General features: G+C 33.3%; 4 protein-coding genes, 1 long non-coding RNA gene and 1 other non-coding gene across 8 annotated transcripts; 2 read left to right on the forward strand and 4 right to left on the reverse strand.

The window, feature by feature from the left end:
• Window positions 1–291: 291 nt before the first annotated feature.
• LOC146956243 (replication protein A 70 kDa DNA-binding subunit A-like) lies at window positions 292–2,631 on the reverse strand. Of its 2 annotated transcripts, XM_085727894.1 has the most exons (6): window positions 2,322–2,631; window positions 1,954–2,221; window positions 1,776–1,872; window positions 974–1,680; window positions 800–859; window positions 292–687 (listed from the first exon to the last, which is right to left on the reverse strand). In XM_085727894.1, exons 1-4 carry the CDS (start codon window positions 2,469–2,471, stop codon window positions 1,563–1,565), a joined length of 633 nt encoding a protein of 210 aa, XP_085584020.1. In that variant the 5' UTR covers window positions 2,472–2,631; the 3' UTR covers window positions 292–687; window positions 800–859; window positions 974–1,562. The 2 variants fall into 2 exon arrangements, with proteins under 2 accessions (XP_085584020.1, XP_085584024.1); XM_085727898.1 differs by lacking the exons at window positions 292–687; window positions 800–859 and having other exon boundaries at window positions 1,559–1,680; window positions 1,772–1,872.
• Window positions 2,632–7,849: 5,218 nt separating this feature from the next.
• On the forward strand, window positions 7,850–11,522 carry LOC146956244 (nifU-like protein 4, mitochondrial). Of its 2 annotated transcripts, none has more exons than XM_085727905.1 (6): window positions 7,850–7,995; window positions 8,891–9,355; window positions 9,434–9,609; window positions 9,804–9,907; window positions 10,233–10,344; window positions 10,792–11,522. In XM_085727905.1, the coding sequence occupies exons 2-6, from the start codon at window positions 8,983–8,985 to the stop codon at window positions 10,858–10,860; spliced, it is 834 nt and encodes a 277-aa protein (XP_085584031.1). In that variant the 5' UTR covers window positions 7,850–7,995; window positions 8,891–8,982; the 3' UTR covers window positions 10,861–11,522. The 2 variants fall into 2 exon arrangements, with proteins under 2 accessions (XP_085584031.1, XP_085584037.1); XM_085727911.1 differs by having other exon boundaries at window positions 8,912–9,355.
• A 670-nt stretch (window positions 11,523–12,192) lies between these two features.
• On the reverse strand, window positions 12,193–14,330 carry LOC146956245 (uncharacterized). The gene is made up of 2 exons (XR_015019937.1): window positions 14,243–14,330; window positions 12,193–12,542 (listed from the first exon to the last, which is right to left on the reverse strand). It is a non-coding gene; the product is annotated as an uncharacterized LOC146956245 (long non-coding RNA).
• TRNAP-UGG (transfer RNA proline (anticodon UGG)) lies at window positions 13,109–13,180 on the reverse strand. Its single transcript has one exon. It is a non-coding gene; the product is annotated as a tRNA-Pro (tRNA).
• Window positions 14,331–17,181: 2,851 nt separating the features above from the next.
• LOC146956247 (photosystem I reaction center subunit IV A, chloroplastic-like) lies at window positions 17,182–18,477 on the forward strand. Its single transcript, XM_085727928.1, has 3 exons — window positions 17,182–17,538; window positions 18,074–18,139; window positions 18,243–18,477. The coding sequence occupies exons 1-3, from the start codon at window positions 17,272–17,274 to the stop codon at window positions 18,345–18,347; spliced, it is 438 nt and encodes a 145-aa protein (XP_085584054.1). The 5' UTR covers window positions 17,182–17,271; the 3' UTR covers window positions 18,348–18,477.
• A 1,162-nt stretch (window positions 18,478–19,639) lies between these two features.
• Window positions 19,640–22,242, reverse strand: LOC146956248 (LOW PSII ACCUMULATION-like protein). The gene is made up of 4 exons (XM_085727934.1): window positions 21,951–22,242; window positions 20,443–21,021; window positions 20,307–20,357; window positions 19,640–20,008 (listed from the first exon to the last, which is right to left on the reverse strand). The coding sequence occupies exons 1-4, from the start codon at window positions 22,178–22,180 to the stop codon at window positions 19,870–19,872; spliced, it is 999 nt and encodes a 332-aa protein (XP_085584060.1). The 5' UTR covers window positions 22,181–22,242; the 3' UTR covers window positions 19,640–19,869.
• Window positions 22,243–23,861: the final 1,619 nt, after the last annotated feature.

Genomic DNA, 23,861 nt, shown 5'->3' on the forward strand with positions numbered 1-23,861 from the left:
ACCGTTGAATAAAAAAGTTGTCTCCTCGTAACTTAATTTTAGGCAACAATTTTGACCTTTATATTGTATCAGATTCAAGTACAATATTTCATGCAAACAAATAAGGAGATTATGAGACTATAGTATACATGTTTAAAGAAATTTTAAAGGAAATAATGTAAGACTTAGAAACCCATCCACATTTAGTCATACAATCTCCACAAACAATCATTATTTAGGTAGCAATAAACAATCAACACCACATAAATTAGAATTGATCTGTCGATTAAAACAAAATCTTAACATCGCAGAAACAATTCGCAGACATAGGTAACAAATTATAAAGCTGCATTCAAATACAAATTGACATTAAAATCAAATGTGAATTATCCAAAGGTCATGCAATCAGGAGCACGACGAAACATAACAAAGCAACACATTAAAAAAAAAAACTGAGAGGTTCACTGACGGAATTCAAAACAACAAAGGCATGAAAGCAAAATAAAAATAAAACTTCTAGTCCTTCTCCACTTTGATGTTCTTCAACAACTTGATCGGTCCGTTGCCATCGCTGCCTTCACCATCAAATGGGCATGAACGCTTCGCAGGAGTCACATCAACCTCATCAGTGGTAAGATCAACAGCCTTTTTAGCGTCAACATCCTTAGTCCCAACCACTTCCGATTCACCGAACTTCTTGAGCAGGTTCTATTTAAAAAAAATGGCGTAGACCAATAGTTAATTGCGTGTGTAAACTATTTAGAATATAAGGTTGGAAACATACCATGCAAATGAACATAATGCAGATGAATTACGTTACCTCATTGATAGAGGAATCATTTTCAGCCGCTTCAAAAGAGCCTTCAACCACTGTAGCCTCCTGCAAAAAAAATTGCCAAAAATTAATTTAGGACAAAGACACCATAAAAAAAAAATACCAATAGTGCAAATCAGATGAAATTATAAATAACTTTAACCATAATAATGCACATACAGTGGGTACCCCAGTGAATTTTTTCAGCAATTCTACATTGTTCGATATCCTGCGAACCCGATAAGATTTTTCAAACCTTGCATCGGTGCTTATGTTAGTTTCCACCTTAAACAAAAAGGTGGAATCAACCAAGGAGCTAATTTCTTTAGGCAACGTTCCGCTCTCATCAGACTGGTCATACAAACAACAATTACATAAGATATAAAAAAATATGATACATATAATTAAAATATTAATAAGTAAAAAAATAAAAAACAAACTAATGTTTTTATATTCGAATAACGAATGTAATTTACGCCGTGCTCTCATCTACCAATGATTATGGGTTCACTTATTGAATCAATTCTATAGTATTAAAATTAAAATTAATGTCATTAGTGACTTATGTAAAAAGTTAATTACGCCGAAAAAGAGGATTATAGTATCAATAAAGAAGGTTATACGGGAAGAACAAAAAAAAGTTCTACATATCAAAGTATTTTAACAGTTTATGGATTCACATATATTTATTAAGAAAAAAAAAAGAAAAAAAGGAAATTTAGGGCGACAAAAAAGTTCTACATATCAAAGTATTTTAACAGTTACCTTGCTAGATCTTAACTTTGGCCAGCAGGACAACCACAACGACGTTATCGGTCTCCCCGGCAGCAACAAAAGCATTAAGTTCCTCAGCATATTGTCCAAATAGAGTGACCTTAAATTTAAACCTAACAAAAAAAAACCAAAACAAATTAACCCTTAAAATTAAATATTCACGATAAAACCAATAACACATTTACAAAAAATTATGAAAAACACCAACCCATCGTAATCCAATTCCATAGCCACCATCTTAGTTTTGGTTCCATTTCGTTCATATTCCCTCTGCGTACCAACACCGGTCAACATACCCATGACATCTACGTACAAATGAAATTTAATCAATTAATAAACAATATATATTAAAAAAATTACAGACAATTAAATTTTAAATTTCATACCGACTAAGTAATCGGTGTCGTATTCAGAATTGAAAACATCAATAGGATTCGATATCGGATAGATATCGGAAGGCACGCCATTTTTGCCACACAATTTCACTTTGGTGTTAAACTGGAAATTTAGTTTGTATTCGTGCTTTGTGGTGCGATAAGATCCAAGATTCGCAGCCACACCAAAGCCACTCATAGTGTAAACCTTTCCCTCTTGCAGGTCCTTCTCAAATTTGTAGATTAGATTTCTTCGTACAGTGGCGTGAATCTTGTTTCCCTGAAAACGCAAGGAATAAAACAATCAATATATAATCAATAACACAACACAACACAAACCAAAACATTAATAATAAAAAAAAGCAACGTAATATGCTCACAGATGCATCCATGAGAACCATGTCGAGAGAAAACGGATGAGCATCACGATTGACATCACGAACAAACCAAGCACGGACAATCCGTACAACTATGCTCCAAGATTCCTTCACCGGACTGATCTCATATATGTTATCTGATCTTGGAGCCATTTGAATATACCTTTTTTTTTTCTAGGTTGAGAGGAAAGAGAAGTAGACGGATGATTTAACAGAAGAAAACATTGGTATAAATAGGCTAATTGCACAAATAAAATATTAGTGGAAGCAATGTGAAAATAAAAAATAACATCAAATAGTTGCAACATGATTGGTTTAAAAGAACGACATTGAGACATGTCAATGTAATATTGGACGAATATTTACAAATGACATGAATTAATTTTAATAATTTTTTTTCTACCTAGTTATTTGTTTTGATTTTTCTCCCATCGGAATTGTGTAATGGATTATTAGTATTTGGTTTAAAAATAAGTACCAAAACTTATGGTTAAATGTTGCAATTGAAATGTTTGACCGGTCGATAAAGCTAATCGTTTTTTTTTTAACAAATTGGCTGATTGTTATATGCTTTGAATGATCCATCCTGGACATTATTGATATTGCGTATATTGAAAAATAATAAGCGATCTTTGTTCTTTCGGGTGTTCCGCCTATATACGGCGCCTTTTGTTTGTATGCTCAGTTTCACTGATCTTTGTTCTTCTTGAACAGAGATCTGGTCATTTAATAAAATTTGTTGTTTCAAAAAAAAAGCATCATCAATGCCATGTATTGTAAAAAAAAAATAAGCCTTGATCATCGTTGGTAAATTAAATACTCTTATAAAATAGAGATAACATTTTAGGATAATTCATCAAATTATGATTTTTGTTTCTATTATAAACTTTTTCATATTTATTATGTACATAAAAGAAAACATTGGTGCATTAAACAACAATTTCAAATTCTGACTCTTTGCACAACATTTTCAGTTACCTAATTTGGATTCCAATTTTGTTTGCTTTTTTCCTATTATAAACTCCATCATATCTTGTGTGTACATAAGCAATGAGCAATGAACAATAACATTAAATGAGTCTTTCACTAATAGATTGCCACGTGTACTTTAAAAAAAAATAGCGCAAATATATATAATAGAGATTTGTTTAATGTTAGAGTCTTTATATTGAATTTATTGTTTTTATAATAGCAGTGTATTTGTTAATAACAATCGATAAAAAAATATATAAAAAAATAGACGGGCCAGCCCGCCAACCCGCTAGTCCGTCTTTAGGCGGGGCGGTGTGTGAGTTTGAGCCCACCCCCTCAAGTTGGCCCGCCCCACCCCAACCTGTTTTTGGCGGGCTAATAGCAGGCTGGGCCTAAACGGGCGGGCTGGCCCGTATTGCCATCCCTAACTCTTACAATTAAAATTACACCATCCGGTCACAAATATAAGCAAAAATCCATATTTTAGATCCATTCAATAAATGATGTATGTTGCCTACAATAAAGACCACATACATCATTTATTGAATAAATCTAAAACATAGATTTTTGCTTATATTTGTGACCGGAGGGTGTACCTATTACAATTAAAACCACAGACCCCACCATCAATGAAAAATACTTGTGTGGACCAGGGACCAAACCTCATTGTGTGGTCACAACCAAAGAAATGGGAGAGAAGAGAGAGAAGAGAGAAGAGAGAAAATGGAAAAAGTAAAGAAAGAAAGAAAAAACTATGTGTGTGACCAAACCCAATTGTGTGGTCCTGGTCCACACAAGTCTTTCTCACCATCAATATCAATGGTTGGTTACAATAGTTGAGAGAAAGAAAAAAAAAGGAACAATGATACAAACGTGCGTCACTGCTATCATGTCATGTGTGATGTTAGCCAAATAAATTCTTATGTGTGGACTTTCCTATTCTAGCCCTCTCTAATCTACCTTTCATTCTTTAAATTTATTGGTTACACTAAGAAAAAGAAAAAAAGTGTGTACACTCATCCATTATACAAACTGCACTAATTTTGTGTCACTGTGCTCCATATTTTAACCTTCTTTGTAGTAAAATGTGTTTGCTCCTCAAAACATGTCAACACACATGTTACTTGAGTGTTTTACGTGTGTGTATGTAACTCTATTGTTGGGAAGTTTGGTGAGCGCTGGGAGCGGCAATGGGTTCGACGGTTCGTTAACCATAGCAGACAATAGAGGAATTATAGATATTTCACCACATCATCGGGATTATGATGTAACTGTTACACATCCTTTAACACAATACTCTAGAACTCTGAATATATGTAGGAGAGGATTTTCACAGCAAACCATCGATGTGAAATTGTATGTTTAAAAAGAAACTACCTTTTAAAACTTCCGCTGAAGCAAGCAATCGTTACCTGTGTCAATTTTGAAATATATTTTTTGCTATCCAAACCAGAAATTACCACCCACAATATATCTAACCTAATAAAACACAAGGACAGAACAATGCTACGTAATTAATTTTCTAGTATAATCTGCTCCCATTACATAAGCTGAAAACATGTTTTGTAATCCAATACAAAATAAAATTCAAAAAAATCTAGCAATTAAGTGAAAAATGTAACTTGATTGCAAATCCAGACCTATACCACTACATCAGGCGTTGCATTTGGTACATGTTTGCATTTAAACATTTATGTATAATAATCATATCTTGGAATTAAAATTATCCGCATACCATCATCACATTAGATAGCAAAATGTTTAGAAGAGAAAAGAGAGACATACGTTGAAATATCGTGTGACTAAATAACACTATGGAAGATTTATTATATAGGAGTTAAGTAGTTTAGAGACTAAGCTAGGATATATTTTCAGAAAGAATATTCTAAATAATTTTATATGCTAAGTAACTTAGAGAGTAAGGTAAAATATATTTACAGCGTAAATATAATCATTTACTATTTATTTAAATATCAACACTCCTCCTCAAGCTGGAGCATATAAGTCAAATGCGCCAAGCTTGCCACATATATAACTTATTCTGGGTCCTTACATGGATTTTGTGAAAACATCTGCCAACTGATCATTTGAATTAACAGAACTTGTGACGATGTCCCTTAATTCTATCTTCTCTCTGACAAAGTAACAGTATATCTCAATATATGTTTGGTCCTCAGATGGAACACTGGATTTGAGGCAATATGCAATGCGATCTGATTAACACATATAAGTGTCATTGGTAGTGTTTCTTCAAATTGAAGTTCCTTGAGTAACTGCATCAACAAAATGAGTTCACGTGTTACTAGGGTCAATGCCCTATATTTTGCCTCAACGCTTGATCTTACAACTATATTTTGTTTCTTACTCTCCCAGGTTTCCTCCAACAAGTACACAATACCCAGAAGTGGACCGTCTATCAATGGGTGAACCTGCCCAGTCAACATTTGAGTAACCAACTATTTGAGTGTGTCCTTTATCCTCATAAATGAGATCTTTTCCCATAGCACATTTGATGTATTTAAGAATCCAAATTAAAGCATTCATGTGTTCTTGGCAAGGAGAATTTAAGAATTTGCTTACCACACTAACTGCAAAGGAAATGTCTGGACGAGTGACTATGAGATAATTTAATTTTCCAATCAATCTCCCATATCTTCCTGAATCTGATAGAGGCTCCCCCTGATTAGGTAGAAGTTTGACATTTGGATCCATAAGAGTATCAACTGGCTTGACATTCAATAGACATGTTTCTTCATGAATATCCATAACATATTTTCTTTGTGAAATCATAATACCATCATTGGATTAGGCTACCTCAATACCCAAAAAGTAACAGAGTTTACCAAGGTCCTTAGTCTGAAACTAATCAGAAAGATGTTGTTTTAACTGGAGTATTAAGACCTAAACAATATGATAAATGCACCCTTGGGATGAGTGACAATAAAAAAACAGAATGATTTGCTTGATTAAGAATCATACCAAATTGTTGCACTACTGTGCTGAATCTGCCAAACCAAGCTCGAGGAGATTTCTTAAGACCATAAAAGGATTTGTGCAGCCGACAAACCATGGTAGATGACTCCCCCTGAGCAACAAACCCAAGTGGTTGCTCCATATATACTTCTTCTTCTTCAAGATCACCATACAAAAAGGCATTTTTAATGTCAAGTTGATGGAGTGGCCAATGACGAGTAGCTGCAATTGAGGAAAAGAGTCTAACAGATGCCATTTTGTAGACAGGTGAGAATGTATCATTATAATCTAACTCAAAAATCTGAGTATATCCCTTGGCCACCAAGCGCTTCTTAAATCGGTCAATTTTACCATCAGGGCAACTTTCACCGTATAAAGCTAACAGCAACCTACTAATGACTTTCCAAAAGGTAGAGGAACTAGTTCTCAAGTGTCACTGCTTTGGAGAGCACACATCTTGTCAATCATTGCTTTTTTCCACTCAGGGTGGGATAATGCTTCTCCTGGAGATTTAGGAATAGAAACAGAAGACAAAGAAGACAAGCAAGTATAATGCAAAGGGGAAAGACGATGATAACACAAGTCAATGTAATGAGAAGATGGATTTCTAGTAGGACGTATACCTTTACGAATAGCAATAGGAACATCCATGGTCGGATCCAACAAAGGCGATGGCGACAAAGGAGAGTCTAGATTGACCTCAGTATCTGGAACAGGTGTTGGAACATGCACAACAGATGGTGGTTGATGGTGGTAGTAAGTTTGAAGAGATCAATGAGTGCGAGGCTTCACATGAGGGTCTCCAAGAATGGGATTTGATTACCTAAAACCGAAGAAGGCATGTGATTTATAAGATAACATGACGTTAGAATAGAATCCCCCCAAAAACGAAAAAACAAGACCTCGTTTAAACAAATTTATCAGTTATATAAATATTAATATACATATTACATGTTATTTTTTTTAGTTTTTAAGTTGCTGAGTCATCAGTTCAATCCGATTTAATCTAGTTAAATGCCTATAAAAATTTAATCTTAATACTAGATCAACTAATTGAGTTATCCGGTTTAATTTGGTTCAGTGTTCAACCAATGACTTGATAGTTCGACCATTGACTCAGTGATCCAATACCTCTGCCGAGTCAACGACAAGCCAATTTTTAAAACTATGCTCAAGTTTTAGGATGTATTTGTTTTAAGTTTATCAAATTTATTTTTTGAAATATAAATATGTGAATTTCATTCAGGTATTTAAAAAAAGATGTTTTATTAACATTATAATATTAACATCAAAAGTGATTAAAATAACATGAATTTATTCTCATCTTTATGAGAATTTATTCCCACCATTTTCTTTGAAAATATTTTTTATCCAAAAACAATTTATAAACAGAAATATTTTTTTTAGTAAACCTGTAATAAACATAAACAATTATTTATTTTTTTTGACAAAATAAACAAAATTATTTTTATCATTTTACTTGCTAATCTTCACCGTCTTTTTCTTCCCTTCTGTTAATCAGTTAATTAATTCATAGCATTTGTTTCTTTTTTACTTTCCCGTCTTTCCTTCTTTTTCTTCTTCTTATCTCGAATTTTATTTTTGTGTTAATAATAATTCAAATTGTGTGCTACTGTTACAATCCGCATCGAAGAACCCCAATTCCTTCGACGATTCCTTCTACAATCGAAGATTCCTGTGATTCCTAAATCTTCGGATTCATTTTTCCAAGGTAACATTGGTTTTCTCTAATTTTGCACCGACTTAACTTAGCCAAATTCTTTTGTTTGTAGCATAATGTTCAAGTTTCTGTAGTTTATAGCAACGATAAGGTGTTGAAAAATATGGCTGTAAAATTTGTATATTTCAATTTGTCATGCGAAATCGATGATAAGCCAAACTTGTTTTTTATGCAAAAGTGTTAAAACTATTTTCAATAGTTATCTAAAAGAGTTTATTGAAATACACTGGAAAAAAATTATGGACATGTCGTAAGTGGTAATATATGTATGTATTTCAATTAAATTGCAGAATGCAGCCGCAGTTGCGGTTGCAGTGCATGCAATTCAAAATTATGCAGCCAGTGCCGTTGTAATTGCGATATGATTGTGGAAGGCTCCAAACCTTTACTTTGTAGTCACAGTTGCGGTTGCCGTCCACAATTTAAAACTATTGTTTCGATAGTGGTAGAAACTAGACTTACGTGATTTGAGCATGTAGAGAGAAAATCCATGGATTATGTAGTAAAGAGAGTAGATTAGATGAAGGGGAGTCAAATCACTAGAGGTAGAAGAAGACATAGAGAAACTATAAGAGAAACAATCAAGAAGGATCTAACAATTAATGAGTTGGATAAAAATATGGTTTTTGATTGAACACTATAACAATGTTTGATTCATGTAGCCGACTCCACTTAGTGGGATAAGATAAGACTTGGTTGTTGTTGTTTCAATAGTGGGAACTTTGAAACAAATATGTGTAGAAATATTATGTAGTAATAATTTGTATCAATATGTTTAATTGTTTCCCATATTTGTCTTTGTACTTTTGCTTTATTACAATAAACCCAAAAATAAGATAAAAAGGGTCAAATTGACATGTTTTATTTTGTAACATAACAATAACAGAGTTGTTTTGGGTGGATGAAGGAAGCTTGAGGGTTTGGAGCAGGAGGACATAGCAAAAACAATCACCAAAGCAGAAGACTGAACTGTGAAGGATGACGGTGGTGAGGCGTACTGTTTTCCGATTAGGAAAACGATTACGACTAGGACTCTTCAATTCCCTCAAATCAGAGACTAATCACAATGATCTAAATACAAATTGTTTTCGCTGTCTGGGTGCAACGCCATCGTTTCAACCTTGCAACTACAACCGCAATGCTTTTTTCTCTTCCTCCGCCTCACCATTTCCATCTCCATTTTCCACCGGGCAAAGGAGGAGTATGTTTATCCAAACACAGTCCACGCCAAATCCAGAGTCTCTTATGTTTCATCCTGGTAAACCTGTCATGGATGTTGGTAGCGCCGATTTCCCTAACCCTCGTTCCGCCATGAATTCTCCTCTCGCTAAATCAATTTTTGCTATTGATGGTACTGCCCCCCCTCTCTCCACTCCTTTCATTTCTTTTATTTGTGCCTGTTTTCTGATTGTTTTTTTAATTGTTACAGGAATTACTCGTGTTTTCTTTGGATCTGATTTTGTCACTGTTACCAAATCGGAAGATGCATCGTGGGAATTCCTTAAGCCTGAAATCTTTGCTGCTATTATGGATTTCTACTCTTCAGGTGAACCACTCTTTCTAGACTCCCAAGCTGCCGCTTCCAAAGACACAGCAATCCACGATGTAAGTTTTTCTCATTTCTATGCTGATATTGCTGTAATTTTATTTCAAGGAATTTGGCCTTTTACTTAAATTTCATAAAAGGTCAAATTTATTACCAATTCACGATCCATGTGCTCGGGAGTATGAGATTTGTCTAGGTTTTGACACCTTCAAGATCTCAAAACTGAATGGTATGCTTACCTGTTTGCATACAGGATGATTCTGAAACAGTTGCGATGATCAAGGAACTTTTGGAGACTCGTATCCGACCAACTGTACAGGATGATGGTGGGGACATTGTGTATTGTGGTTTTGATCCGTAAGTTCCCCCTTGTTATTTGGGTTTCAATGTTACATGCACTTAACCTCAATGAATAATCTATACTCTTAACAAAATAGAAGTTCCAAAGTTCCATTCTACCTTTGCCTAGGTGGGTTGAACTTTATCTCATTATTTTAGGATCTCCGTGTTAAAAAATAATTGATGATATCTCATACAACAACATGCTAACAAATCATACTAAAAGTGAAATTAACCAAATTAAATGAGCAAATTTCCAAGACAATATCGTTGTTGACAATGCTAATGTTTTACATTATAGAATTCCTCTTTTACTTGTTTTTTATATGTTTGTTTTCTCTAGAGATACGGGGATCGTCAAACTCAAAATGCAAGGAGCGTGTAGTGGCTGCCCAAGTTCTTCGGTGACACTGAAATCAGGCATTGAGAATATGCTGATGCATTATGTACCTGAGGTAACAAGTTGGCATTATAATTTGCGATGAAACTGATCCATTTGTTGTTTCCATTTATATTTATGGTGATTGAATTGATTGAAATCCTCAACTTATCGTCCTTCTGTAATGAAGCATTTGTACCTTTCCTATGGCATTCTTAAGTTGATTTTGAGGGCATATTACAAGGATAAACTTGGAGACCAATTAACTTATAAGATATGCTAGTTGTCCTCCATTGAATTAGGTTTTCTATTTATCTTACAGGATTGGTTGCATGCAAGTTGTCGAATTTATATTAAACAGACCTATTTGTCACTGTGCATACTAAAAAGTATAGACAAAGCTGTATTGATTATTGAGTTTTTATTTAAAGCAGCATTAAAAGGCTGAGTTCCAATTTATATGAATTGTTCAACTATATAATATTGAGAAACAATCTTCCAATGTTGCTTGCTGCATTTACAGGTCAAAGGTGTGGAACAAGAATTGGATGCTGAGGAAGAAGAAGCAGCTTTAAGTGGACAAACGGAGTAGTTGATCTCATATTTTTCTATAATTGCGGTCTTCAAATTACAGCAACAGTGCATGATGGAGAAACGAATGAGTTTATACAGAAGAAATATATATTTAATAAGTTGTGAGTTGGATACATTGCAGTTTGACATGACATTTTTGTTCTGAGCTAGTTAGATCTCATTGGAATAGTATGAAGGTAGTTCATAACACGGTGTCCATACAGAAAGGTTGCATAGGTACCCTCTATCTGCCTGGGCTGCTATGGATGGCTCTTGGTCTTTCCTTCTGAATCAAGGTTACTGAAAAAGTGCGAGGCATTATTATTTGCCTATTGGCATTGTATGGAGGACACAGTTGTATTGATATAAGATTTGGCAACTTTCGCTTTTCTCCATGTTCAAATGGATGTATGGGCATGTTAAGGAAAACAAAAACAAAAACAGAAGGCATGGATCATTGTTGATTTTTTTTCCTGCTATAGGTATTCTAGCGTTGGTTGACATATTCTCCAAGCCAGATAACATCGTGGTTGATTTCATACAGCCAAACTGGCCGTGTCATACCGTATTATTTTTTTTGGGTGAATTTTGACCGCTGCTTATATAAACGAAGCTTGCTTCCAACATTTATCATACCTATTTTGCATGCATTATTTAGGCATGCAATATTATTTTACTGAATAATTTGTGCCAAACCAATAGTGCAAAACCGTGTTTTCTCGATTACACTCAACACTAATTCTGTTTTCCAAATAGCATTGCTTTAGTAAGATTTGTAAGAAATTTTTATGCATATATCATATCATACGTATTTGTTAACGTGTTTACATAACTAATTTATGATTATATTCATAAGTTGTTTCAATTTATTTTCGCAAGGTTTTCAAGCTGGCTTATATATGTTCAGTCTCTTTTTTACTAAGCTATGTCTTTGATCAAATCTTTAAGCCCTTTACACAACCATTTTTTTCCTAACCTTTTGATTGTGAGGGAGACAAGGGTACATAAAATATTGCTTACAATGTGCAGTGGAGGAGCAATGAGATGATTTTGAATATCTTTATGCCTTCTAATTGTAGGTTGTTTGAATATCAGTCGAGTGGGGTTACAGGATGATAAAGTTGAATTTGGACAGGTTGTGATAGGTGAAGGAGATCCCACAACTTGTAGCTGAGCTATTGAATATCACACAAAGTCTTGCAGGATAATGCTTGATTTAATTTCTTTTGAAAGATTATAATAATACGGCTTGCAGTATGATTCTTGATTAATTTATTTTTTTGTTATATTAAACTTATTATCCAAACCAGAAATTACTATCAACAATATATCTAATCTAATAAAACACAAGTACAGAACATTGCTACATAATTAATTTTTTTAATATATTATGCTTCCATTACATTTGCTGAGAACTGGTTTTGTAATCCAATACAAAAATAAAATTCAACAAAGTCATAGCAGCTAAGTAAAAAATGCAATCTTGATGGCAAATTCAGTATTCCTACCTAGTTAAAAGTTAGCCGGACAGAACTACGAAATTGTAAAAAGATGTCAGATTTACTTCCTCGAAATTGAGACCTCCAGATGTAAATGATGTGCGAGTCACTTGTTCTGGATTGGATTCGATTTGCTATCCAGAGACTGCCTTAAACCTGTGTCCACAGATATCTGAGGTTTTGTAACATATTTTCAACTTACCTAAACTTGCAGAGACAAGGAGACATAAGATTAATTATAGTTTCACTAGTGATAAAAACTATAGAGCATGTCATGAAATTTAAGATCAAAGAGACCCAACAATGCACGTTGAGTGGTTATCATGGCAGGGTTTATAGCTGAAACAACAACTCGGGATAATTTGGTTTACCAAAAAAAAAATTATCAGAGAATATCAATTATGGATTTATCTATATAAAGATAAAGTTTGATAAACTATGGCTCACAACAATCTTCTATGACCAACATGTTTTTCAGCCAATACCGCTTCCAGATCTTAATAAAAAAACTAAAAGTACATATTAAAAAAAAACAAACTAAATGTATAAAAACCGATGCTTATGTGTATTTAACTAACAAATTAATAAGTCAACTTTGCCAGCTTCCAGATCTTGAACAATAAATAAAAAACACTGATACTTATTTGTATTTGATTAAAAATATTGAAAAGTTAAACTCCTAACCTATTAGTAAGTCAACTTTGACAGTTTCCAGCTGAACTTATTGTATTGAAAGTATTGAAAATTTAAACTCCTAAACCTTAAAAAGGGGCATTCCGAGAATCGAACTCGGGACCTCTCGCACCCAAAGCGAGAATCATACCACTAGACCAAATGCCCTAACATGAAAAGTTTTAGTTTGTAAATAAGTTACTTCAGACAATCGTTTAAGGGGAAAAAAGAAGTTTACAGTTACACCTCTTATCTTCATCGCATGTCATCACTAAACAAGTTTATAATATTTCTTTCTAACATCCAATATGATCTCATTATGTAATCTGATCATGACTGAAGCAAAAGAACATTCAAATCAGAATGTTATCAACATTGAATACCATAGTTCTATTGTGACTTGTGAGAAATAAATGCAATAGGCAAATCAAACTATGCATCAGAATCCACTTTGATAAAGCAATGCAAGCCCATAAATGCAGAGATTGGTGCTGAATTTTCTGATAAAGCAATGCAAGCCTAAACTATGCATCATAAACTACTTGTGGATTTCTGTCTATGCTCCTATTTCCTGGGGCAGGGGTGATTTCTAGACCTTAACCATTGTCCTCGTCCTTGCCCATTTTTTTTCTGTATTTTCTTGTTATTGTCAAATTTATTGAAATCAGGGCTTCTGTCAAAGCCAAGAAGTTTTCTGTTTGAAATTTGAACTTTTCCCTTTAATTTTGATAAAAGGAAGGAGGCTTAGCTGTTAGCTGCAATAACCTCACTGTATTTTATGCATTGGATCTTTTCAAAAAATGGAATTCATCAGAGAAAATGAAAACTTACAAATATATTATTATGGTTTTGTGTGACATTTCAAAAGTGGGAAATCCTACATTCTTCACCCGTCAAACCTTTGAAGGTTTTATAATCTATTATGAACTACTTTAAGCAATTTATTTTCTACTTATCATAGAACATAGCACTTTGAATTTGAGCCTTCAACGAAAGTAAGTTAAATTTTGTATTCTATCTCGAAATCTCAAAATTTAAGCACAAAATGCACGAGAAGTTAAACATTGGGAAGAAATATTTCAACAAACAGGTAAAGGGCATGTTGAGATGAAAATGTTGGTTTAGTAAAGGTAGTTAATGTAAAAGAGTGATTTGGAATGAATTGAGATGCGTAACAGTGGAATACTGAACAAGCAATGGAATTGGAGAAGATGAATAACATTTACATACCCGATGATCAAACTCAAAGATTGGCGTTGCATGCATGTATCCATGTTCTCTACTTTGCTGTAATAATAGGTCGCTAGAGTTTTGTTCGTTTTCTGCTACAGATTTTTGAAGTTCCCCAATCAAATACATAAATCTTTATAAAATCTTATTATTTAATATTTCCCTTATTTATTTATTGGCTTAATTGCACTTTTACCCCCTATATTTTGCCAATTGTGCGATTTTGCATCCCATTGTTTCAAACGAGCGATTTTGCACCATATATTTTGCCAATTGTGCGATTTTGCACCCCATTGTTTCAAACGAGCGATTTTGCACCCCATAGTTTTCCCCCTTTCTGATTTTGCACCCCAAAAAATCATAAAAATATTCAGTTTTTTTCCAAAAAATTTAAAAAATCGAAAAAAATTTAAAAAATTAGAAAAAAAATCAGAAAATATAATCAAATTTTTTTTAAAATTCTGGAATTTAATTTTCAAAATACAAAAAAAGTAAATATTCAAAATTTTAAAAAAATCTGACCTTTTTTTAAATTGGTATCCAGATTTTTAAAAATTAAATTTTTTTCCAGAATTTTTTAAAAAAATCTGACATTTTTTTAAATTGGTATCTAGATTTTTAAAAACTAAATTTTTTTCCAGAATTTTTTTAAAAAAATCTGACCTTTTTTTAAAATTTTGAAAATTTAATTTTTTTGTATTTTGAAAATTAAATTCCAGAATTTTAAAAAAAATCTGATTATATTTTCTGATTTTTTTTTCTAATTTTTAAATTTTTTTCGATTTTTTAAATTTTTTTGGAAAAAAACAGAATATTTTTTTTATTTTTTGGGTGCAAAATCAGATAGGGGGAAAACTATGGGGTGCAAAATCGCTCGTTTGAAACAATGGGGTGCAAAATCGCACAATTGGCAAAATATAGGGTGCAAAATCGCACAATTGGCAAAATATAGGGGGCAAAAGTGCAATTAAGCCTTATTTATTTGTTTGTTGGTTTCATTCACATCCTTTCCATTAGGGGGTAATAGTCACTTTTGATCCCTGAAATTGTAATGAGTTGTCAAAATAGTCCTTCAATGTATCAAAACTTCAAAATAGTCATTGATTATGCATTTTGTTAGTCAAAATAGTCATTGATGTTAAAATGTTTAATTAATATTGTTAGATTAGTCCTTCAATATACTTACTTATTGTCATATTAGTCCTTATAAGTACATGTTTATTGTCATTTTAGTCCCTATATGAAAAGAGTTATTGTGAGCATTGGAAGATTATTTTAGTGTCAAAGACTATTTTGACTAACATAATGCACAATCAAAAAATATTTTGAAATTTTGATACAATGAAGGACTAAAATGACTAATCATTACACATAGTGAGTGGAAAGATTTCACGTTTTTATTTTACCACCTATATCAATTAAATTTTTTAGCTTTTGAAACACTACCGTAACCTTGCACAATGAGTAACCCCCACATAGTTCACTTGGTGATTTTTTGTCCATGTAGAGTCAATTCCTTTAAATCATATCTTTATAACAAGTTAATTTTTTTTAAAAAAAAATGGTTACAAATTGTTGGAACTTGTATTGGAGGTCTGCTGTAATAACTTGATTAAGAAGATGATGAAGATGAATGTGATAAAGTGTGCTCATAAATTCCAAAGATTGTTGTATATCTTGATTGTTGGAAAGAGACTGCTGCACTTGAAACCTGAAAAGTTTAATGGTTATGCATGTAAAACTCAAAGCGCATGGGGTTACCACACTAACCTTTAGGTTCGATTCGCCTCAACCAATAACTGTATATTGGATGCAATATGAGTTCCTTGACGTGTATTGCACAACCACACCAAGTATATCTCCTAATAGTATTTTACAGATTTATGGTTCCACCAATTCACTCATGCATTAGGGAATTGGTGGATGATTTGGAGTAAGAGAATGAGGGAGAATTATGTTGTTAATTCAACAAAATTCTTGTTCTTTTTGTGTGTCCAAATTAATGCCCAAATGTCAAGCATTTATAATGCATTATATGACCATTCACATGAGAGAAAACACCCCTTTCACTTGAATTAATGCTATGGTTCATTAAGCACCCATTTGCCAAAGGTTATGATCATATACACTTGAATCAATGCTATGGTTCATTAAGCACCCTTTTGCCAAAAGTTATAATCATATACACTTGAATCAATGTCATGGTTCATTATCTATAATAAATAATAATGTTCCAATGTATATGAATGGTTCTCATGAAGAGTTACAACTCTTGATGAAGAGTTACAACGTTTAGTTCTTAAGTGATTCCATTATTTTGGAAATAACCAACACAAATTAGCGTTTTAAGTCATAAATTATTTCAGTTATTGTTTTTTTAGCCAACTTCATAAAAGAAAAAAGTTTCCGAACCATTTAACATTAAACGTTCATGTAAATATATTTAACGAATTTGCTTAAAAAATGATAATAATATAGATATTTTATGACTTAAATGATTAATTTGTAACATAAAAATTAAATGACCAACTTATTATAAGCATCTATCTTGAAAGAGGGATGATATTTTGACAACCAATTTTCAACAACTTTCGTGACAACTCTCTTTCATACTTTCATTATACCTTTATTCTCTCTCTTCCTTTTCTCTCTCTATTGTTATTGTCCAATAAGAATGGAGGAAAAAGGTTGTGCCTAAAAAGTTGTTGAAAATTGGATGTCAAAATATCATTCATCATCTTGAAAACAGCAGCATGTATTTTGGTTTTTGTTTTCAATAGGAAAACGAATGAGTTGTAAGTAGTGACAACATTATCCAATGGATTGGGATATGGTGCACAAGTGTCATCACCCAAGTGGAGGAAACGATTGACACCAAAGTTTCTGAGGATGAGATGATTCTCCTCCAAAATAAACAACCAAACTAACACACTTCACTCACTCAAACCCTCTCATACCTCAATCCAATCTTGTCCTTTTGCCACATTAAGATTATCAAAAGAGAGACACACACAGAAAGAAAGATAGTCATGGCTAGCAGCAGCATGGCATCAGCAGCTACTGGATTTTTGTTGTCACTTAATGTTGCTTCCAACAACACAACTTCATCAAGGAGTACCATGTTGATGTTCCCTTTAAAGTCCAACAATATTGGTTCTTCTTCTTCTAGACTTGTTGTCAGGGCAACCGATGAGGCTGCCCCGGCTGCACCTGCTGCCTCCACTGCTCCAGCTGGTGATGCTGCTCCTACTCCTAAACCCAAGCCACCACCAATTGGCCCCAAGAGAGGTTCTAAGGTAATTCATTTCATTATCATATTAAGATAGACTACATAGAATTATATATTTAAAATTTTGTATCAAAGTAGTTTCTTGTTGCAATTATACATTGGTTTAGTTTGAATTTACTTATGGTGTATCAAAGCTTTTCAATTCAAATTAATTTATGATTCTTCATTTATAAAATGATACTACTTATGACTTTGTGGATTCATAGATCTTCATGAAAAGATATATTAGAGTGTTTTTGGAAACATTAAGATGCATAACCTATTTCAACTAAAACTCACTTGGGTTGGCCCGGTGATATTGACTTGAGACCTGAGAGTGTGCTCCTCTTCAAGGTCTCAGGTTCGAATCTCCGTAGTGTCAATTTAGGTGGACTAGTTTAGTTTCTTAAAAAAAATTACCTATTTCAACTATCTTTAGCTAGTCTACACGGTCAAATCGGTGATTAGTCTCATAACCGGTCTAAATTGACGAGGGTGAAAATTATATTGAACTAGCTCTCTAGCAACAAGTATAGCTTATGATATTTCTTTGCACTCAACAGGTGAAGATTCTTAGGAAGGAATCCTACTGGTACAAAGGCACTGGATCAGTTGTTGCTGTTGATCAAGTGAGTGACCTCAAACTCAAATTTCAACCAAACCTTTAAGTTTTTTCCTCATAATCCATTGGTAACTCAGCTCTTGTTTAACGGATTTCTCTTTGTTGTGCAGGACCCCAAGACTCGCTACCCTGTCGTGGTTCGATTCCAGAAAGTGAACTACGCCAATGTATCGACAAATAACTATGCTTTGGATGAGATTGAAGAAGTTGTTTAATGAGACAAATTTAATTGTAATTTCAACTCTTGTTATGATATTGAAGTTACTAGCCTAAGGTTTTTTCATGTCAAAAATATTTGTATCATATTCTGTCTGATATCTATGTTCTTGATCTCTAGAAACTCCATTCATTGTGCAGTTGCCCATAATCTTAAAGTTTACTTGCTTCTTATTGTAATCAAATGAGGCATGTTAGTGAAATACTCCTAAATGCCTAATTAGGCATGTAAGTGCCGTACATTTAAGGCCAATGCACCAACTGAAATTGACCTAAAAATGAAACTGAAAACTTTTCCCAAGTATCCTTATGATAGTAAGTTCAAATGAGTGACATTGGTGTTGCGAATGAGTGAAAACTATTTCAAAATTGTACTACCTTGCAATTTTTTTGTGGGTGATATATTCTTAGTTAGAGTTCGATAGGAGGTTGATGAAAAGTTAGAGATGTTGTGACATGTTTTAGAAATACATTGTTGTTTAAGTAGAAATAAAACAGATTATACGGAATAAGGTCTCGTTTATTCTATGAAAGCATTTTCTATTTTTATTTTCTAAAACTTGTTAGTTTTACTTGTTATCAATGGACAAAGAGACTCTTGAAATGATAAATTGTCTTGCATAACTGAAAACAATGAAAATGTAAGGAAAAAGAAAATCTATTTTTATTATTTTTTGAAAATGCATCATCCCTAACTAGCATTTTATCTTTTCTCTATGACAACAACTCCAAAAGTATCTCATCTTACTATTACCAAATTAAGATGAAGATGAACATATATTCTAGAAAACAAAACCAAAAAAATAGTTTCATAAAGTTTTTTTTAGGCAGATATTTTCATAAAGTTAACATGCCCTAAGTTTAGCAAAGAACAAACTAATTCTAACATAACAAGGAAAATTGAAGAATATTCAATATCCCAAATATCACATTTTAATTACTATGGATGCATCATGCTATGTGATGGGAAGATAGATATATGTCAACATCCCAGTAGGATGAATAAAACAGAAAATCTTCGGTATGACATGCAACAGAAAAATATTTCGCAAGCTTAAAAGTAAATTTTGTGCATAGTTATAATGTGTTAGAGCATGAATAGGAAGACCTGTAAGAGCATTAATATTGAGATTAGATCAACAAGCTGGAACTAGTAATTTTTTTGACAAAGTTTATGCCACGCGATCTATATAAAGGATATTTTGTTGGTGCATTCTTGTTGAAGTTGAAAATAGACAAGCACTCGTGTTTTCGAAGAATAGATCAAGCAGAGAATAGTATAGATCAGACATAAACAACAAAAAATAAGCTATACATTAAATATTAAAAGAGACATAGTTTGTCCTAAACTAAATATATGATTTTAAGTACATTAAATATATAAGTTTGATAGAATATGCACTGTAGGGAAACAAAACCAGAGGCAAAAATAAAAGAAATAAACCTAGGGCTGAACTCCTTGTATAAGGGGGAGAAGTATATGAGAGAGAGATGATCCTTCAAGAGTATGGAAAAGAACTTCTAAACTCTGCCATCCATGCCATCTAGTAGGCCAGTCCAGATTCCCTTTACCGGCGGTAATTGTGCAACGAAAGCATTCCAAGGTGGATAACCAACACCACTTCCACGAACTCGACCATCCAAGCGTAGAGATAGATACCTACACATTGAAACTGTTAGAACAACAGCCCTTGTTTAAAAGAAAACAGATACGAAAAACGGAAATAGAGAATACACAAGATTTGACAACGGAGTTAGACCAACTGTGTCTTCGTCTCCGACTACATAGTGGCTGCAGTGATTTTCTATTATTCAAACTTAGGTTACAGATTACAAATCGTGTTTAAATACTACAATTTCTTGATAGAATTTTCCATCGTGTATATTTTCTTTAGCTGAAAAATTAGAGGAGATATCTACACATTTAACATTTTAGCACTAATATGGATAGTACTTACACCGGAGACTCAGAGGATACACCTGCCATCTTTTTTTGTTCATCTAACCACCTATTAAACAAGACGAGGAAAAAATTAAAACAATTGGAAAAACAATTTCGATTGCATATAAAACTTTGTGTTGTCATAGACATACTCGGACCACTCGGAGGTGATAACTGGAGCCAGCTGCCATAGTCTCTTCCTTCTGGTGGCAAGTTGCTTTGCCTCATCAGTCTCTTCAGTCTCAAATTCCAAAGCAGGCAAATTTCCATCCGTTACTAATGGAACAACAAGAACTCCTCTGTCCAAAAGACTTTCTGTGAAAGGTTCACTGCGCTTAAAAGACTCGGTTATGAAGGATGCTGGGCCGGCACATATTACAAGTCGAGCAATTCCTCTCAATGAGTTAACAGTAATGATCTTCTTCTCGCTCACACGTAGCTTAAGATTTGACAAAAATTCCTCTCTTGAGAGCCGAGCCTCTTGTGCATTCTTGGCTTTGTTGTCTCTAAAGTATAGGAAACCAAACAAAGATACTGCTCCAATGTCAATGCCGAGACCCTTGAGAATTTCGGAAACTTCTGAGGCTCGTGATGGATTAGACAGTGCACCAATTAGTTGTGAGATTGCTATGAGTGTCCCGAGAGAAGCACTTGCAACAAAAGCGGTGTAAAAGAACATCCTAACTGCCCGAAAGGGAGATAGAACCTCACTCCTTATCCTGGCTGTAGAGCTGAAGAACAAATATGATTAATGATTGATTGATTGATTGAAGAAGCATCACTGCAGGAAAATAAAACTTGATGAAAGAAGCTTTGCATAAAGAGGGGAACATATAAGAAAAGAAACTCTAGTGAATTCTGCATTCATTTGATTTCAAAGGTTTGCTTTGCCCCAAAAGCAGAAAAGGAAGGGAAAAAATAACCAAGCAAAATTGCAGATATAAAGATTCATGATATTATGTTCAGAAACTTGATTATGCAGCCCGCTCCGCAGTCGGAGATTTGAGCACAATTAGCCCAACTCCGTGATCAAATACCGTGTGTTATCCGTTTGCGATTTTCATATCTTTTTTTTTTTTTTTTTGACGTTGCAATTTTCATATCTTTTTACTTTTGAACTATGTTGATGTTCTACCACAAACTAAATCTAAAACATGTACACCAATGGTAAGAGAACAAGATGGTTCCAATGAAAAAAACAATGCTTCTTTGATCCTAATCTCATTCTTTGCCAGACATGAGAACCATAAGAAGGGTGAGGTAACACATAAAATGTAGTAGGTAAAAAATTGAACTTTACAACTAAAATTTAGTTGATTTTTGGTGGCCATTAATTGAATGCTACTCTAGACATCAACTCTCATGATCAATTCATAGATCTATACTATTTGTATTTTGTTAAATAGTGCAAATAATGTTATGTATGGTAATGTCATGTATCTCTAGAAAATTATTAATATATTAGCTGTTATGTCAATATTTTCTTTTTTATCAGAATTCGAACCTCGGCCCTTCAACCAATTGAGCTATCCAACCCTCGTCAATGGAACCATATTAAAACAATTACCTCAACAGTTCAGTGTAACAAAGCAACATTCTATAAACATATCATAACCAAAAGCATTTTTCACAAAACAAAAAGAGGAGAGAAAAAGTGTACCTAATTTGAGAAGAATTAGATTGTTTATTGGAAGCAGAACAAACAATAGTGGGAACAGAAGATCTTTGGTGAGAATAGTAAAGAGTGTGAGTGTGACCATAACTGAGTCTTGAGGAACTGAACATAAAATTGGTACGATGATTGTGGATGAAACATGGAGGTGGTGTTGGGAGAGTGAGGAACAAAGTGTTAGAGTTAGCAGAAGTAGAACCAAACGTTGTTAATGTCATGGTTTGGTTCCAAAGTGAATGTTTCAGTAGTTTGCCATATGCAAAGAAAGTGAAACTGAACTAACTGATCATCCTGAGGTCACACATCTATCTCCTTAGTTGGATGATTATGGTATTGCCACGCTTTATCCCCCAACTACATTCCATAATTTTGGAATCTATTTATCAATATTATCATATATTATTTTTTAGCTTAAATGAAATTTTAATTCTGTATTTATATATTTTTTTAACTTTTAATCCTATTTTTATAACCAACATTTTAATCCCCTATTTAAAAAGTCAATAAAATTTTCTAAACCCATACCTCTTCTAATGATATAGAACTTATGTGGCACAATTGAATTCATTAAAATCGACTTCAGCTGTGTTTGTTATAGCGGTGGAATTGAAAAAAACTCCGTTTGCACGGAAACTTCAATACATAGAGTTTGGCTTTTGCTTTAAAATTTGCATTGGGATATGTGTATAAACGTGATTCTTGGATGCAGACTGTATACCAAACACATACTTCATGTCACTGACTTTTTTTTAAGAGGTAATATATATATATATATATATACACACACACACACAGTAATTAGGATAAGCACAAAACAGGAGTAGACCATCACAAGCTAAAAACGAGAGGCAATAAGCTTATGAGACTTCATCCACCACCAAGAATGAAGTTTAGTGTGATTTAATAACTGCTTCAGCGACAACTCTTTATTACGGAAAATTCTTGAATTACACTTCTTCCACATAATCTAGATACAAGACATTCATATTACCTCAAAGGGTTAAATATGTTTTTTATCCCTATAAATATATCAACTTTTTCTTTTAGTCCCTCTAAAATTTTCTTTATACTCTTTTGGTCCCTATTTTTAAGTCAACTCATATGTAACCTTTGTATTTTTTGATGAAATTGTGCTGAATATTGTAAAAATCTCAAAAAAAAATAGAATTTTTAACAAAACATGAAATAAATATGAATTTTTAATAGCCAAAAATATAAAAAATTATATTTAATTCATATTTTGTTGAAAAATTCTATTTTTTGGGAGAGATTCTTATAATATTATAAACTTTTATGCAATCCTCGTGAGCTTAGCTCGGTTGGTAAGGATAATGCATATTATATGCAAAGTCCGAGGTTCGAATCCCGGACATCACAAAAAAAAAAAGAATCCCGGACACCACAAAAAAAAATTATGCAAAATTACAAAATTTTATTCAAAAATATGAATTCTACATATGAGTTTACTTAAAAGAGGGACCAAAAGTGAAGATGAACAACTTTTGGGGACTAAAAGTTGAAGAAATTTTTTAGAGGGACTAATACAAAAAGTTAATATATTTATAGGGACCAAAAACATATTTAACTCAACCTGAAAACAAAAGTGAATATCCTTCTTGAAAATATGTGCACCACCAAATTGGTGAGCTAACAAATTAACATCCATGTTGGCTTGCTCAACTTGAGTCAGAATCTGATAAGCCTCTTCGACAGAGTTACAAGTCCAAACTCATTTATCAACAACATGATCCTACAAAAACGTATTATCTAACAAAGAAATACATTGTTCCAACAAATCCTCCTCCCATCCCAAGCAAGACGCCATCTCCGATGCCACCCTTGTCCATCAAAGGACAATGTTCAAATTCCACCTAAGATAGTTGTAATTTGGTCATTAGT

Source organism: Medicago sativa, chromosome 1 (assembly GCF_051527215.1).
Source record: "Medicago sativa cultivar Bolivia chromosome 1, Bolivia_mono, whole genome shotgun sequence".
Classification (NCBI taxonomy): domain Eukaryota; kingdom Viridiplantae; phylum Streptophyta; class Magnoliopsida; order Fabales; family Fabaceae; genus Medicago; species Medicago sativa.

Excerpts from the sequence above, each read along its gene's own strand:
- LOC146956248 (XM_085727934.1), bottom strand. The coding sequence starts at position 22,180 with ATGACATTAACAACGTTTGGTTCTACTTCTGCTAACTCTAACACTTTG. Across the intron at positions 21,022-21,950 it reads TCTAATTCTTCTCAAATTAG|CTCTACAGCCAGGATAAGGA; the intron begins GTACACTTTTTC and ends TTTGTTCTTCAG. Across the intron at positions 20,009-20,306 it reads GTATCCTCTGAGTCTCCGGT|GTATCTATCTCTACGCTTGG; the intron begins GTAAGTACTATC and ends TTCAATGTGTAG.
- LOC146956244 (XM_085727905.1), top strand. The coding sequence starts at position 8,983 with ATGACGGTGGTGAGGCGTACTGTTTTCCGATTAGGAAAACGATTACGA. Across the intron at positions 9,610-9,803 it reads AAGACACAGCAATCCACGAT|GATGATTCTGAAACAGTTGC; the intron begins GTAAGTTTTTCT and ends GTTTGCATACAG. Across the intron at positions 9,908-10,232 it reads GTGTATTGTGGTTTTGATCC|AGATACGGGGATCGTCAAAC; the intron begins GTAAGTTCCCCC and ends TGTTTTCTCTAG.
- LOC146956247 (XM_085727928.1), top strand. The coding sequence starts at position 17,272 with ATGGCTAGCAGCAGCATGGCATCAGCAGCTACTGGATTTTTGTTGTCA. Across the intron at positions 17,539-18,073 it reads GCCCCAAGAGAGGTTCTAAG|GTGAAGATTCTTAGGAAGGA; the intron begins GTAATTCATTTC and ends TGCACTCAACAG. Across the intron at positions 18,140-18,242 it reads CAGTTGTTGCTGTTGATCAA|GACCCCAAGACTCGCTACCC; the intron begins GTGAGTGACCTC and ends TTTGTTGTGCAG.
- LOC146956243 (XM_085727894.1), bottom strand. The coding sequence starts at position 2,471 with ATGGCTCCAAGATCAGATAACATATATGAGATCAGTCCGGTGAAGGAA. Across the intron at positions 2,222-2,321 it reads TGGTTCTCATGGATGCATCT|GGAAACAAGATTCACGCCAC; the intron begins GTGAGCATATTA and ends TTGCGTTTTCAG. Across the intron at positions 1,681-1,775 it reads ATGGAATTGGATTACGATGG|GTTTAAATTTAAGGTCACTC; the intron begins GTTGGTGTTTTT and ends TTTTTTTGTTAG.